At 35.6% G+C, this 16,740-nt stretch overlaps 1 protein-coding gene across 1 annotated transcript in view; it reads right to left on the bottom strand.

Moving 5' to 3' along the window:
* Positions 1 to 6,923: 6,923 nt before the first annotated feature.
* Positions 6,924 to 16,740, bottom strand: part of LSm7 (U6 snRNA-associated Sm-like protein LSm7) — a 32,304-nt gene continuing 22,487 nt past the window's right edge. The window contains exons 3-4 of the mRNA XM_090387582.1: positions 11,257 to 11,328; positions 6,924 to 7,132 (exon numbers count right to left, since the gene is read on the bottom strand). Of these exons, the coding sequence (XP_090243708.1) occupies positions 6,993 to 7,132; positions 11,257 to 11,328 (212 nt within the window). The 3' untranslated portion in view covers positions 6,924 to 6,992. The remainder of the gene's footprint in view (positions 7,133 to 11,256; positions 11,329 to 16,740) is intronic.

Here is a 16,740-nt window from a genome sequence, read left to right as displayed (position 1 = left end):
CCTGGGTCCAGTTATCCATGTGCCAGGCACTCTGACATCTACCACCCACCTAAACATCATTGCTGATCAGATACACCCTTTCATGGCAACCGCCTTTCTTTCTGATGGTGCCATCTTTCAGCAGGTAATGCACCATGCCACATTGCCCGGATTGTTCAAGACTGGTTCACAGAACATGAGGAAGATTTCCAGGTATTGCCCCGGCCTCCAAATTCTGCAGACATCAGTCCCATCGAGTTTTGGAACAGCAAATCCGATCTGCGGTGTCTGAAAAACGGACCTTACAGGAGTTAAAGAATCTACTGGTTACGTGTTGCTACCAGATACAAGCCATTTAGAAATCTTGTAGCATCCATGCCTTGCCGGATACAAGCGGTTTTGGCTGCACGTGGAGGACCAACATCATATTAGGTAGGTGGTCGTGTTTTGGCTCATCAGTGTATGCACACACCCAACCAGAGGCATGTGCATATACGAGGTGTTATCGAAATGTTCAGGGACTCCAATTATGGTGCTTCTGCTTGACCTTGGTGGCTGCACCAAAGTGTACGCTCAGTACACTTCATTGAAAATGTAACACAAATCAGTGTGGCCCACAAAACAAATTTAACTTTAAAGATGGCCCCTGTATGGGAAAAGGTTGGACACCATTGATCTAGAATATTGTATACCCGTCTGGAGGCCTAAATTTAGGATGCAGATCTGCTGGAGAGTGCAGAGAAGGGCAACCAGATTGGTGAAGGGAACAAAAGATGCTCTAACCAAGGTTTCAGTTCTGTAAATTGCAGTATTTGGAGACGAGGCACCTGTAGGGTGATCTGATCGAGGAATTTAAGGCATTGAATGGATTAATCTTAATGTAAATGGCCTTCTTCCTTTGCTGAGACTACACGAGGGACCATAAATTTAAGTTGAAGGAGGGTTGCAAGATAGAAGTGAAAGTTTGCCTTCAGCCAGCGAGTGGTTGATTGTTGGAATAGGATTTCATATGTTGTTGAATTGGATGGACTGAATAAATTCAGGCAAGAACTAGACAAATTCTTGAAGGGTAAGCATGGGTTAAGTGTGCACATTTTTTTTTTTTTTTTGCTGATGCTATATAAGCTTGCTTTCCTTGTATCATTGGCCACTACTACTACTACCACCACCACCACTGTCCCTGGAGAAATTGTTTTTGGAAAAGACAAGTTCTGCAAAATATCATGTATCTGAAACCAGTTCCAGGTTAATATCCTGTACATTATATAATAAACTGTTAAAATCAAAATGGCCATCAATGTTTTCTTCTTACATTAATGCAAATATGATCATCAGCACAGTATGACAAATGTCTTGCACCACAGGACAAACTCTTCACAGCAAGTTGCTCTGGTATTGTACTGCTTTCATATATATTTGTTTGAAACTAGTAAATAGTGCAATTGTGAGATTAAACTTTTAAAAATGACTGTACATTGGCAAATTGTTAGTGTGCACTATTTAGTCATTGTTTTTTATTTTAAATTAACCTTCCAACACAACTGGGATCACAAAAAAGATTTGTCTGAAAGTAATGCAATACTAATGCAACTCGTTGTGAAGGAAGTTTTTTTCTGGGGGCCCTTACAGGAAGCACATATGATATAAACACTGCCCTGCCCATACCATGTGGAAAAGACCAGAGTTCAAATCCCATCAATGACATGAAATTTCATGGGCCTTTGTTCATAACATGACTGAGTTAGTAGGTCATAGGTGCAAGTGGCATGGTTTCTCACTTTCAGAAACTGCTTTTGTCAAAAGTTCACAATTGTTTGTTGGTTTTAGGTACATTGGCAACACCAACATCTAGCCATGTTGAAGAAATGTACACCAAAACTGAGTCTTCTAGATGAACAGAAAACTCACTACACTATCATTATGGGGGACTTCAATGCTAAGGGTGGAAAGAAACAAAACAGTGCAGAAAGGGGAACTATAGGAAATTTTGGAATTGGTGAAAGAAATGTGAAAAGACTTGTGGAATTTGCAGAATATAGAGGAATGCCAGTAATGAACACTTTTTTCAAGAAAAGGGTGAACAGAACGTGGAAGAGCCCAAATGGATTAACAACTAATCAAATTGACTTCATCCACACTAACAGAAGATATATCGTGAATGATCTTACTGTCCTAAACAAGGTAAATGTTGGAAGTGATCACAGAATGGCAAGATGCACACTTGATATAGATGTAAGAAAAGAAAGAAAAAAACTGACTCGAGTAAATAATACAAAGGTCTTTGAGATAACAGAAGAGGAGAAAAAGCAGTATGTACCGGAACTTAAGAACAAGTTTGAGCTTCTGCAGACTGTTCAGGACCAAGATATCGACAAGCAATATTACAACTTTCTGAAAGTGATAAAGCCCAAGAAACCTATAGGTAAAAAAAATCCAAAGAAAAAATCAGTCAAGAAACACTTGCCATGATGAACCAAAGACAACAAATGAAGAGCAAGAAAAACACTGACAGGGAGAAAATTGAGTATACTGAGTTATGCAAAGCCATTAGAAAGACTCAGAGAGGACATAAGAAAATTTAACACAAGAAAAGTAGAACAAGCATTAAGGAAAAACAAAGGATTTAAATCAGCAGTCATAAGCAGTAATACAGAAAGACAATTGATACCGAAACTGAAGAATAGCGATAGTGTACTTATGAATAGCAGAGAAGGCATAATTCAAATAGCAGATTACTATAAAGAATTATACCAGCAGTGGGGAAGATGGATCACAAATTAGTAACACATACAACATACCTGATATTCTTCCTGATGAGGTAGAACATGTGTTGAAGAAAATGAAGTATCAGAAAGCTCCGGGGGAAGATGAAGTTACTGTAGAGTTGTTAAAATTGGGAGGAAGAGACATGACACAAAACCTGGCAAGACTCTTCACAAAATACATTAGAAAAGGTGTGATGCCTAAGGAGTGGAATAATGCAATTATAGTTTTGCTGCATAAGAAAGGAGATAAATCAGAAATTGAAAATTATAGACCAATTAGCTTGTTATCCCACATCTAAAAGTTGTTCACAAGGGTCATTACTAACAGATTAGAAAGAATACTTGATGAGAATCAACCGAAAGAGCAAGCTGGCTTTAGGACAGGATTCTAAACTATGGATCACCTTCAAGTAATGTCACAGCTAATGGAGCAGGCAAATGAATATAAAACACCATTATGCCTGGCATTTGCGGATTATGAAAAGGAATTTCATTCCATACAGCATAAGGCAATGTTTCAGGCACTGGAAAGACGAGGCATAGATACCCCATATATTATGATTTTGAAGAAAATATATGAGAATGCTATCTCCTTTATCAGACTAGACAAAGACAGTAATCAATTTAAAATTGAGAAAGGAGTTCAACAAGGAGACAATATCTCCGAAGTTGTTTACTGCTGCCCTGGAGGCAGCTTTCAGAAGATTAGCCTGGTCGCAGAAAGGAGTCAATGTGAATGGAGAGTACCTAAACCATTTATGATTTGCAGATGACATTGTGGTCATAAGCCACGATCCCAAAAAATTAGAGGAAAATCAGTTATGCACAGTTAGTAAGGATTTTGGACTAAAGATGAACATGGCTAAAACAAAAGTAATGATGAACAAGTATGCCACAGAAAGGGATATAATGATTGAAGGAGCAGTAATTGAAAAGGTGGAGTCATATACTTATCTGGGACAAGTCATTAGCTGTAATAATGATAAATGGATGGAAGTCAAGAGAAAAATAAATTTTGGATGGATAGCATTCAGGAAATATAGTCACATACTGAGGAGCAATATCCCAATTTATCTGAAACATAAAATAATGAACCAATGTACACTTATGGAAGTGAAACTTGGGTGCTCACCAAAAGAATGGAAGAGAAGCTGAGAACTACACAGTGAAGAATGGAATGAATTATATTGGGAATCAGACTGTTAGATAAGAAGAGAAACACATGGATTAGGCAGCAAACTCAAGTAAAGGACATTCTTATGAAAACTAAAGAACTAAAATGGCCTTGGGCAGGACACATAGCTCGAAGACATGATGATAAATGGACTAAGAAAATAACAGAATGGTACCCAAGAGGAGCTAGAAGAAAACCTGGAAGACAACGGCGGAGATGGATAGATGAAATTCATGAGTTTGTGGGAAGTAAATGGATGGCCATTGCACAAAACAGAAGGAACTGGAAAGTTGCTGGAGAGGCCTGATGATGATGACATTGGCAACTTAGGCCACATAGTTCCACGTCTGTAAATCTTATATTCTGTGGTCAATTTTCCATTTGCTCACTGAAAAAACCCAAGTTTCTGCAAAAAAAAAAAATGCTACCCTCATCTCAGACAGGCTAACTCAGCCTGATGATGATGACATTGGCAACTTAGGCCACATAGTTCCATGTCTGTAAATCTTATATTCTGTGATTTGCTCACTGAAAAAACCCAAGTTTCTGCAAAAAAAAAATGCTACCCTCATCTCAGACAGGCTAACTCAGCCACAGTGTGGAAAAAGCCCATTAAAAATTCTTCACTTCATTGACAGGATTCAAACTCAGGTCTTTTCCACCCAGTGCATGGAGGATGGTGATTATACCAACTGCACCACTCACAGTAGTGTTTTTCATGTGGAAAACAGACAAATTGACGACAGAACTTTTTTGGTGCACAAAAAAGCACATTATTCTACATCTGTCTTTCCTCAATCTGGTTAGATTACCATCTGCAGTGGGGAAAGTTCAGAATCTCCAAAGGAGTGAAGTGACCAGTTAAAACACTAATGGTCCAGCATCGTTTAGTTTCGTTTTTTACAGTTACACTTCCATGTGAGTGGTGTATGCTGCATGCCAAATGCTCAAATTTGGGATGCAGCATATAGACTACCTTGCATGCAAATGCACTAGACAATTTACCTCATATTTTGTATAATTTTCAAATGAGGGGTTGAAATTGTTTCAACTGCACCAGTTAAAATGCTAATGGAATCAACGTTCTGTGAATTCACCTGTGATTATGTGAACTCATTGCAGGTAATTCCACCAACATATTATGCCATTTCAACAAAAGTATATATCTCAGATTGATTTAAACATTAAAAAAAAAAAGAAAACAAACTGAGCAATGCAGCTCAGCCTAACGAAATGAAATATTTAAAATTTTTCATTATTTCTTTCTAAATTTATTTTCCTCAAAGATTTCTGAAAACAAAATAAGCCAAGCCATTCATAAACTTGTTTTGAATTGCATCATAGCAAAAAATGCCATAAGACATTAGTACATGTCTATAAATTGCATATATTCAATGATTGCTTTGCCTGATTTGCAAAACAAGTTAAGGACCTGAAGAAATCTGCCCTAACAGCTGGAGTGCAATCTCTCAGTGTAAATTAACTACAGAATACACCATTTTTCTTATAATTATACAAAGTACTAAATTCTGAAAAAGGTCAAAACCTCATCATGTGAATAGCGACAAAATACTGCATATTAGTGCAGAATTTTGCACTATTAAACACCAGTTCTTTCACTGTGATTTTTATATAAAAAAATTTGATTTCTTAAAGTATAATAAGAAATGTAAACTAACAAAATTAAAATGGTTATACTAAATTCCAGAACAATATACTGTAATTAACAGCTGCATTTCTTAGTATTTCAAAAGTAATGTATATCTTTTGACACTAATGGAAATGCATCTCGGCACATGAGTATACTTTGCATATATCTTGTTAATTATTAGCAATTAATTACTGATAATTACTAATCTAAAAAATCATTTCACATTTTTAATCAGATTAATTTTTTTTATCACGACTTAAGTTTTCTCAGAAGGATATTTTGTTCACAAAGTTCTTTCCCCCCCCCCATTCTGTTTGTCATCATTCCAACAACTATCTATTGTCCTTAAAATACACTAGGATAAATTCGTAATCATAATTTAATGTACTAACTTATTTGTGTTTGTTTAAAGTAAATTAATAAAGTTCAAGATTCTAGGGTTGCCTCGATCAAATGTGTAACAGAATAAATTAGTTTGGCACTATTCTGCAGTGTTGAGCACCTTTCTTCAAGTTTTTTTTTTTTTTCTGGCCAGCCACTAGAGAATTTTTGCAAACAGAAAGTGTGATTATTGATACTGCTATATCATTCATAAAAGCCAACTTTATAAATTAATTTTAGGAAATTTATTTAATGTGTGTAGTTGAGCATGATATATATTAAAGAGAACTTTAATTGAACTAACATCCCTTAGCAAGTTTACTTCTTGATCCTAGATGGACCTTCCAAATGTTAGGACAGTCATACAAGGAAAAAGGTTTTAATATTTTTAAGTTTGGTGATTTTCTGTTTTCTTAATAATTCTAGAAATTGAAGTTGCATTAATTGATACATAAAATAGATGTAAAGGGCATTGCTTCTTTTTTTAAAAAAAGTAATAGAGTGTTTTTTTTTTTTTTTTTTTTTTTAAATTCTGTCGTGATCTTTGAAAATAATTCTACTCTAATCCTGAGCAACCCATTAAAAAAAAAAAAGAGATATTTAAAAATATTTGTGTAAAAATTTAATTTTTACATAAAACTGAAAAATCAAAATTTCATGAAGAAATTTATCCATAGAGCCCCCGTTGAAAATGGCTACGGGGCAACACATGTTCAGACTACTCACTCATGAAAGTGCAAAAAATTGATTATTTTTATATCTAAATATAAAGTTTAATTATGAAAGTCAAATACTTTTGTTCTTTTGAAACACTAAATTCCATAGAACATTTAACTGAAGCAGAATAATTTAAAAACTGATATATTTGTTTAACACAGCAAACACGTCAAAAGAATACAAAAAATTTATTTACATAAAATGATTAAACTGTTCAACAATGAATCCTTTAACAGTTTTTATTTATGAGTAGCAAACCTAGAATGATGATCCGATGCTAATGTTTAATATTCAATGAATGAGTTATGAATAGATGAAAGAAAAATTATCCCTCATGTGGGACAAAAGGATTGGAGATTGCCTCCATCCCCTCCATTGGACAAATGACAACGACAGCTGTGCCCCTACAGACAACCAGACCCAATGGTCTCTGATCTTCTGTCAATTTGTATGGATCATCAGGATCTAACAAGGAAGCAAAAATAAAGAATAAGTTTTGTCAGTCAAAATTCAGTGTAATAAAACATTCATGAAAGTCACTTGTGCTAATCATATCAAAAATATATCATAATATGAATAATGCAGTTTTTCATATTATGGATGCTTAATAAAAGTTTCAGATATACTTGATAGAACTAATGTTATAAAACTGAATATTAATATTTAGAGAGCATCATAAAAGAACTGACAAAAGAAATGTGGTGATGGAAAACTAAAAAACAAACCTAAAATGCAATGCAATAGATCACTCCATTTGGGACATATCTGGAACTTTTATTAAATAATATCTTCTAAACTTGTGTGATACAAAACTAATGCATTTCATAAAGACCTCCAAAAATCAGAATAAGTTAACCAATTTCTGGCAAAGGGAGTGGGATTCTTCCCCGTGAATTATTGTTTTTTAGCTAGCATAACATGCAATTCAGACAACAAACACACAATTATGCAGTCATAATACTTCCTAAAGACTATATGAACTTTAGCTGGTATAACGACCAAAGCTCAAGTCTGTGTGTGGAGGGAAGGGGATAGCCTGAGCACAAGGATCCATGAATGTTTTTATTAATAAAACAACATAACATTACAGAATGATTTTCACAGCTATTTTCTCATAAAAGCAAATTATCATACTGAAACAGAAAAAAATTCAGCATTCAGAAATTTAACTTTTTAACCAGTATAAAAAGCCCATATGGCCAAAATGGCCATAAGGGCTTTTTATACTGGTAATGATCGTGTCACTGGGCATCAATAAAAATATCTTTTCCATATCATACCTGTAGATGGCGTTACAAGCATATCTTAACCTTTCATATGTCTGTACAATGGAAAAATTATATACATTTCTTTAATTAGAGATTCACATTTCTGTGAAGAGGATTGTGCTGCTAATGTAAAACAAGCAACAACATTTATATCTGTGCTTTTGTCCTGGGCTAGACTAACATCACATTCACACAGATCATCCCAAATTTCAGACATATCACTTTTTTGTTGGAAGAGAACTTCAGAGCATTGCACAACTCAAATGATCAAAATTCGCCATCGATAACTGATTCTCCTTTTCATGCACTGCAAGATGCAGCTGAATTTTATTTAATTTTTTTTTCCAAATTTAATCAACTTTTTTGTTCATTATTTTGCAATACACTTTCTTATGTGATCAGCTCTGTCTTCATAATCCATGTGGACCACTTTAACACACTAACCACAATCCATGTGAACCACTGTAAGACAATGTAAAACAAAAACATGAAACAACGATGTATCATGTTTTTGTTTATAACATTAGAAGCATGTGCAGCAATTCATTCATTTTATTTCACAAAACTAATTATTTTGCTATTCACCTTGAAAATTTCTTAAGTTGTTTTAAATTTTTATATTATTTTTTACTTTAATTTTTTCTTTTCATGTAGAGAGAATGACATTTGTATAATGCTATTATTCATATGAATGACAATTTTGTAGTGGGAATTCTATTTGAGTATTTGTTGTTCCCAGATATGTTCATATAATACACTACACAAGAAATTAGACATACCTAATTCTTGCTTTGGACTAAGATACTTTTAAGAAAAAATAATGTTTATACTTGCTTTACTTTGACTCTGAGGTGAAGGCACATGAATTTAATGTATAACAGATTCTGAAAATTAATTTTTTTTAAACATTGGACAGATGAGAAAGTAAGCACTAGAGTTATAAATAATAGAAAATAATATACCGCAAGCTTCAAAATATGTTCCATGTGACACATACACAGCGATGTAAATCCCTTGTGTAAACTACATTTGGAATATTGTATTCAAGTCAAGCTTGTGTTCAGGTCTTCCAAAAAACTAAACATCTTTCTTTAGGTACAAGCAGCTTGTCTGGTAAGAACAGAACCAGGATCTCCGTACGAGGAGAGACTATATGATATCAAAATTATTCCCTGCATCCAGTTCCTTTCTGAGCACATCATATTATCCAATCAAATTGGTCGGACAAGACTTCCCTTTAACAAATCCTGCTGTATCCGAGCTATAACTGAAGTCTTATCTAGATGAACCTGCAGTGCTTCTTTAACCAGTGCCTCCATTAATTTCCCTGGAACAGAAGTTAAACTAACAGGTCTGTAATTACTTGTGTTGCCCTTTGATCATCCTTTGTTAATTGGGGTCACATTTGCACATCTCTGGTCCATGGGTACCTCCCTTGAATTCAAGGAAGCTCTCATAATTATGGCTAAGGATTTGCTTACTTCTTTTGCAGCCTTCTTTAATAAAACTGGATAGATCCCATCCACACAGGTAGCGTTCTTATGCTTATCTTCAACAATTTCTCCTCCACCTTGCTCTCAGTTATTACAAAATCATCTAGCTCACTGCCAGAGTTTAATTGACCCCTGGCATTCCCCTCCTTGAATAACTCCACAAAGGTTTTAATGTAGATGCAAAATACTCATTTAGTTTGTTAGCTACCTGAGCAGGATCATCAACAGTTGACCCATCGATATCAAGTGGACCAATCTGATTCAACCCCTTCCTTCTAGAGTTTACATAAGTAAAGAACTCTTTGCTGTTTTTCTTTGCATCCTTTGCCAAAAATTTCTCTTAATCTGCCTTTGCCTGCCTAACCTCCTTTGTGACTTGGTTACAGACCAGCTTATATCTATCATAGGCTTCCGTGTCACCTGTTAATTTATATGTATCCCATGTATTTTTCTTCTCTGCCACACGTCTCATTAGTTCATCTGACATCCATTTAGGCCTAAACCTTGAATAATATTTCTTAGTTGGCATGAAAAGCCTAGTAGCTTCCAAGATTAATTCTTTGAATGCTTCCCATTTTGAATTTGCTGTTGGTAACATCATCAGTTAATCCCACCATATAGAATTTAAAGACTGTCTCAGACCTCTGTAGTCACCTTTACAAAAGCAAAAACCCTTTCCTTTACCTCTGATGGTAGTTACTTCTTTGAGTGAATCCCACTTCAGCTCAATGTGATCACTGCCACCTTCCTTTATCTATAGATTCTTAATGTATGAAGAATCACTACTGATAATCAGATCAAGAGTATTACTCCCTCTAGTTGCCTACCAAACATGCTGCTGTAGAAAACAATCATCCAATAAATCCACGAAAGCCTTGCTAGTGTGTGAGTGACCAACCCACAAATTTCAGTCAATACCCTGGAAATTAAAATTCCCCATTATAAGACAATCTGATTTACTGGCCCACTATTTCCTTGTACAGTTGTTTATTATACTCATCAGAATCATGCTAGCTAGGCTTATAACACACTCCTACTCTCAATTTTGCTTTCCCAGTGCTTATGTCACACCAAACTGACTCGGCAATGCTGTACAGCCATGTCCTCTGACTGTACTTCCTTGGATTTTGTGTTTCTTAACTAATAGCATAACCCCTCCTCTCTTCCTATCCTTCCTGTACATATTGTACTCCCCAAATTCCATTTCTGCTTTCCTTATATCTGTGTGACAGCACGTCTCTGATATCCCAATGGTATCTGCCTTTGATATTTTGACGAACACCTCAAGTTCATCAAATTTATTTACCAAACTCCTAGCACTGGTGTACACGCAAGTATACGTGCACCGCTTCCTATTCTTAACTACCCTAACACAGCCCATGTATTTACTTGTTCCGCAATGACTTCGAGCAGTCACTGAAATCCCCTGCATCTTGCTCATTCCAATAGAAGCAGTGCAAGAATCACTTTCACCTCTGCCAGCAGATACTGTTAATCTATTAGTCCGTGTATCCCCCAAAACTAGCAGTTTTCTGATCCACTTAACACTGCCTCGACAGCATCAGCAAATATTCTTGCATAAAATAAAAAGTGATGGCACACATAAAAAATATAAAATGTAATATAAAAATTATAAAATATATATATATATATATAAAATGATAGCACAAGCAGAAATGCAAAATAAAGTTTTAATGGTTAGATAATTTTATGCAACATTTTTTTTTGTCTCCAGAAGCAAAGCAGTTGTTTCTCTACTATAATGTAAGGCCAAAGTGTAACTGCATACGTATAACAATATCACACCAAGGAAAAAGAAGTCACTTACCTCTTAAAAATTCTGTTGTATTATCCAATACAAGATTAAGCAATGGATCAAATCCCTTAAGAATTCCAGTTGCTAAAATAAAAAAATAATAATAAAAAATAAATAAATAAAAAAAAATTAGTTTCTTAATGATAACACAGAAATGTAAAAAACTACTGCTAAAAGTTACACAATATTAAAATTTCTTAAAGTAAAATTGAAAACATATCAGGAATGTATGAATTTATCAAAACGGATGTAATGCAATAATGCCTGCTGCGAGCTCAAGTGAAAAAATTACAAAACAGACTTTTTTTGTCCTTTACAGAACACATGCATTGTAAGAAATAATCAAAGAGCCTAGTCTCAAGTTGTTTTGTAGTTAGAAATCTTTGAACTGGTTGAGGAAGTTCAATGCTGATGAGATTCTTCCTCTTGCTAAAATAAGAACCTGTGGGGAGCATAGATTCAAATTGAGGAAAGACAGTTGTAGAATAGATGTGCAGAAATTTGCCTTTAGCCAGCAGGTAGTTGATTGTTGGAACAGACTTCCATCTCTTGTTGTGGAAGTTAATAGCCAAAATAAATTTAAGGCTGAGCTGGACAGGCATTTGGAGCGAATGGATGAGTGAAATGGGAGATTTTTTTTTTTTTTTTTTGGCTGATGCTGCATAAGCTTGCTTTCTTTCATCATATGCCCCAACTAACGTTAATGCTAATTTCTTCTTCTTTCAGCCAAACCAATGATATTCTAGTTCACATTTTCTAATTCCTTTTCCAGCTCTAATATCCTATCTTCACCGATGAGCAATCTTATGTTGTAACAGGCCAAGTTCAGTTTCCATGCATGGTAGCCTGGTTGTATTCAGAGATTCTTAGCACCCTCTGCTTCTGCTGTGACCCTCTTGCTGCCATAAGAGAGGGAGTGAAAGCTGTTGGGGACTGAGAGCCATTTGTTTTGTCGTGTTGTCATGTGCTGGAAGGTTTGGTCTTTTCCTCTTCACACTGACCAGGCATCTTGAGAGAACCACTCTACACGTTCGTTGCCACCAAAGTGACGTAACAGGGCTTGCCATCGAGAAGTGTGCATGAGTGGATTTTTCGGAGGCAGGACAACCAGACTTCTAAATCTTCTAAAATAGAAAAAATATTTGATCCATCAGTGTTTTAGACTGAGTGTGTAATAATACACAGAATGCCTGCTCTCCTCTACGCCCTTGTTCTATAACCATTCTAAATCAAATGTATATTTATATTATTTTTTTCCCTCTTCCTATAGACTCTAGAATACATCCCAGAATTTTTTGTGCATATACTTTTTTGAAACACCCTGTATACTCCAATATAGTAAAATCCCATTACAATGAATAAAAAATTTCACTATAACAAAAGTATTTCTAGGTCCCAGCCAACCTTCCTTATTGTCGGTGCTTCATAAATCTCATTTGAACAAAACAGCTTTGACAAAAATTCAGTACAAGTAATAATTTTCAAAGTCCACCTATGGCTAAAATGTACTAGTTTACAATAAAAGATAAATTTTATTAATAAAAATTATGAATGGTATTGTATCACCCATATTCTTAGAAGCAAATACTTCTAACCACATTGTAAATATGGTTAGAAGAATCTGCGGGGCCCCTGTTCAAAAATTACTTGTGGGCCCTGGGGTCCTGTGCAAAACTTATACAAGGTGTTTTTGTAATAGTGATTTTTTAATTTATTTTTTTTTTCAAATTTTACGGTAACTAAGAAATAATTAAATTTAAAAATTAATTTAATTTATAAACTATTAAGGTGAAAATAAAATATTTTCATATTATATAAATTAAGTCTGTTTCCGTTATAAAGATATTTATACCATGAAAATTATTTGCATCAAATATTTTTTGTCTTTATAAATACTAATTTCTTAAAAATTATCAGTGTACCTACGTAGCATAAGAACAGTCAATTGTGGTAAGGAATAAAAAAAGTATTTTAAAATATTACACATTTTAGTATTTATAATATCACTTTAGTAAATGATATGATACAATAATAACGACTTGTTCTTTATAACGATTTTAACATTTTACAAAACACAGGGCCACTGCACTGCAACCCTACGTGCTGCCACCAGTAAGCAAATCAAATTTGCTGCCCCAAAATATTTGTATTAAAAAATAAAATAAGCCATAAATAATTATTATTAATTTATTAAAAAAGAAAAGAATTACAACATCTCATATATAATATAGTATTAGTATTAGTAACGGCCGCATGGTGCAAGAAAGCCTATGGCTTATGCTGCACCAGCCAAAAAAAAAAAATTGATAAAAACAAAAAAAAAAAATAATAAATAAATAAAAAGGAAATTAAACCTATCATCCTATGCGCTTCCCTTACCCGAAAGTACTATCCAGATGACCTTTGAATTTCCCCAAACTGTCGGCCTCTACCACCCATGAAGGCAACTTATTCTAGTAATTTATAACTTGCTGGCTAAAATAAAACTTCCTGCAGTCCAATCTAAACATTTCCCCCTGTAACTTGAATTTATGTACCTTGGTTCTAGCATCATTTAAAATCTTGAAAATTTTGTCCTCATTCATTTTACTGATGCCTGTCAGAGCCTTAAACACCTCAATCAAATCTCCTCTAAGGTGTCTAGTTTCCAAACTCTGCAACCCACATATTTGAAGTCTTTCTTCATAAGGACGCCCTTTTGCTGATCTCACCAGGTGGGTTACCCGTCTTTGCACCCTTTCAAGAAGCTCGATGTCTTTCTTTAGGTGCGGTCTTCATACTTGAACACAGTATTCCAAGTGTGGTCTAACATAAGCCTTATATAATGGGATTATCACGTCCCTATCTCTACTTGCAAAAGTTCGATAGATCATCGATAGGACACCAGGGGCCTTCCTTGCAACCTGTTTACAATGCTCAGAGAATTTCATGTCTGACCGTATCGTAACACCCAAGTCCCTTTCCTCCAGTACTGGGTTTAGTTGAACTCCACCAAGTGAATAAGTTATTTTGGGATTACTGTTTCCCAGGTGTAATACCTTACACTTTGTTGGATTAAAGCACAGCTGCCATTTTTCTGACCATTCCTGAAGTCGATATAGGTCTCTCTGAAGAAGCTCAGCTTGACAGTGATCATTAACTACTCTACCAATTTTAACATCATCTGCAAATTTAGACATCATGCCCTCTATCCCTTCATCAATGTCGTTTATGAAAATTAAAAACAACAGTGGTCCTAATCTGATCCTTGGGGAACCCCACTTCTTACATCAACCCAATCTGAGAAATAGCCATTTATCACAACCCTCTGCCTCCTACCCTGAAGCCATCCTTCTATCCATCTAAGGATTTTCCCAGTGATTCCAACCTGTTCCAGCTTATAAAGCAACCGCTCATGTGGGACTGAGTCAAAAGCTTTGCTGAAATCTAAATAAACAATGTCGAAATTGTTGCCTAAATCCAGCTCGTGAGTGACCCTTTCAAAATAGCGAACCAGATTTGTTAAACATGATTTTCCCTTTACAAAACCATGCTGAGTATCCTTGACAATTTCAATTCGATCCAAATGATCCTGAATTCCACCCTTGATCATTGCCTCCATGATTTTCCCTACTACTGAAGTCAGACTGACAGGTCGATAATTTCCAACTTCACTTTTAGAGCCACCCTTATGTATGGGAGATACATTTGCACTTTTCCAATACAAGGGAATCTCCCCAGAGTCTAGTGATGCTTGCATAATTAGCCCCAATGGTTCAATGCACTCGCTTACCGCCTCTCTTAAGATTATAGGGTAAATTCCATCAACTCCAGGAGCCTTACTGGTCTGTAGGCTCGAAAGTTTTTTCATTAAATAATCTTGCGAAATTTCAATATCATTAATTACATATTTTTTAACTTCGCTCACACAATTTCCCATTGCCACAAAAGGCTTTTCATTTGTAAATATCGATGCAAAATAACTGTTGAGTTCATCTGCAACGGCAGCTGGTGTATTTATTACTATCCCCTTTCCCTTACGTAAAAGTCTGATCTGGTTTGTCCTGCTCTTCTTGGCATTTATATATGTAAAGAATTCTTTATCCCCCGTCTTTGCTCTGTTTGCTAGTGATTTCTCATAAACTGCCTTTGCCTGTCGAACCTTTTCTGTGGCTCTATTACACATCACCTTGTAGCTGTTATAGGCTTCAGTACTTTTTATTGCTCTGTAACCTTTCCATGCCACCTTTTTCTGCTCAAGTAATGCAGCAACTTCACTATTCATCCAACTTGGAACCCTTCTCGTGGAGTATTTTTTTAATGGTAAATACGCATTCAAGGCATCTGTGATTAATGTTTTAAAAGCATACCACAGTTCGATTGTATTCATTCTCTGCGCGATATCTACCCAGTTAATAGAGGCCATGTAGTACCTTAAGGCATCGTAATTTCCTTTTCTGAAATTAAAACCGATTCCTTTGCCTTTTAGTTCTGCTACCTCTCTCGTCATCATCCACCGTAGAACTCCGTGATCACTTCCTGCTACTGGTTCCTCTACTCTCAGCCCTGTTATGTCATCTGATTCATGTGTGATGATGAGGTCTAGGATATTCTTTTCTCTAGTACTTTCCCTGACATGTTGACACAAATAACAGTCATCTAGTTGATTTAAAAATTTTGTTCCCCATGTCGAGTTTCCTTCCCATTTCCTCCAATCAATTAGAGGCAAATTGAAATCACCCATAATAAGGCATTGACACTTACTTGCCCATTCCATTTGCATGTAGAGGCTTTTGTCATAATCTTCACAATCACCTGGTCTGTAGATTACTCCTACTCGCATTATACCTTTGTTTCCAACTATCTTACACCATACAGACTCTATACTAGCATGTGAAATGTCTGAATCCGGGAAAGCTATCGTCGCACTCAGGCTGCTTCTGATAAGAAGCATTACCCCACTACCCCTTCTATCTAACCTATCCTTCCTAAATACATTATACAAGCCGTAATGAAACTCATCATCCCCAATTTCCGGGTGGCACCACGTCACTGTAAGCCCTATTATGTCCGCGTTACTTGTTTTAACCAGCAGTTTGAATTCGCTCATTTTATTGACGACACTTCTAACGTTACTGTATAAACAATTAAGATTTACTGTTCTTGTATATTTAACAACCCTAACACAACCCTTGAAGTTTTTTTAGGCTCTCTTCCCTGATATTAGCTACCCGCTCACGTGAAACGTCTTTGCCCCCAGAACATCTAGATAATACGTCCAGTTGGGGTAACAGATAAGAACTCTTAAGGTATGTGCAAGAGTTACATTGACCAATATTATCAGATAAACGCGTGTCAGTATTACTCACATCCCCCCTAACTAGCAGTTTCCCTGAACCTTTAAGGTATCCTCAATAATACTGGCAAAAACTTTTGCACCACCTTTGTTTAAGTGTATCCCGTCTCTACAAAACAAATTCCTTCTACCTACAAGTGTGGGCCATGCTGATAGAAATT

This window comes from Mastigoproctus giganteus, chromosome 13 (assembly GCF_048544385.1).
Source record: "Mastigoproctus giganteus isolate SK-2022 chromosome 13, ASM4854438v1, whole genome shotgun sequence".
NCBI classification, from domain to species: Eukaryota; Metazoa; Arthropoda; class Arachnida; order Uropygi; family Thelyphonidae; genus Mastigoproctus; species Mastigoproctus giganteus.
This window is presented reverse-complemented; position numbering and strand designations above follow the sequence as displayed.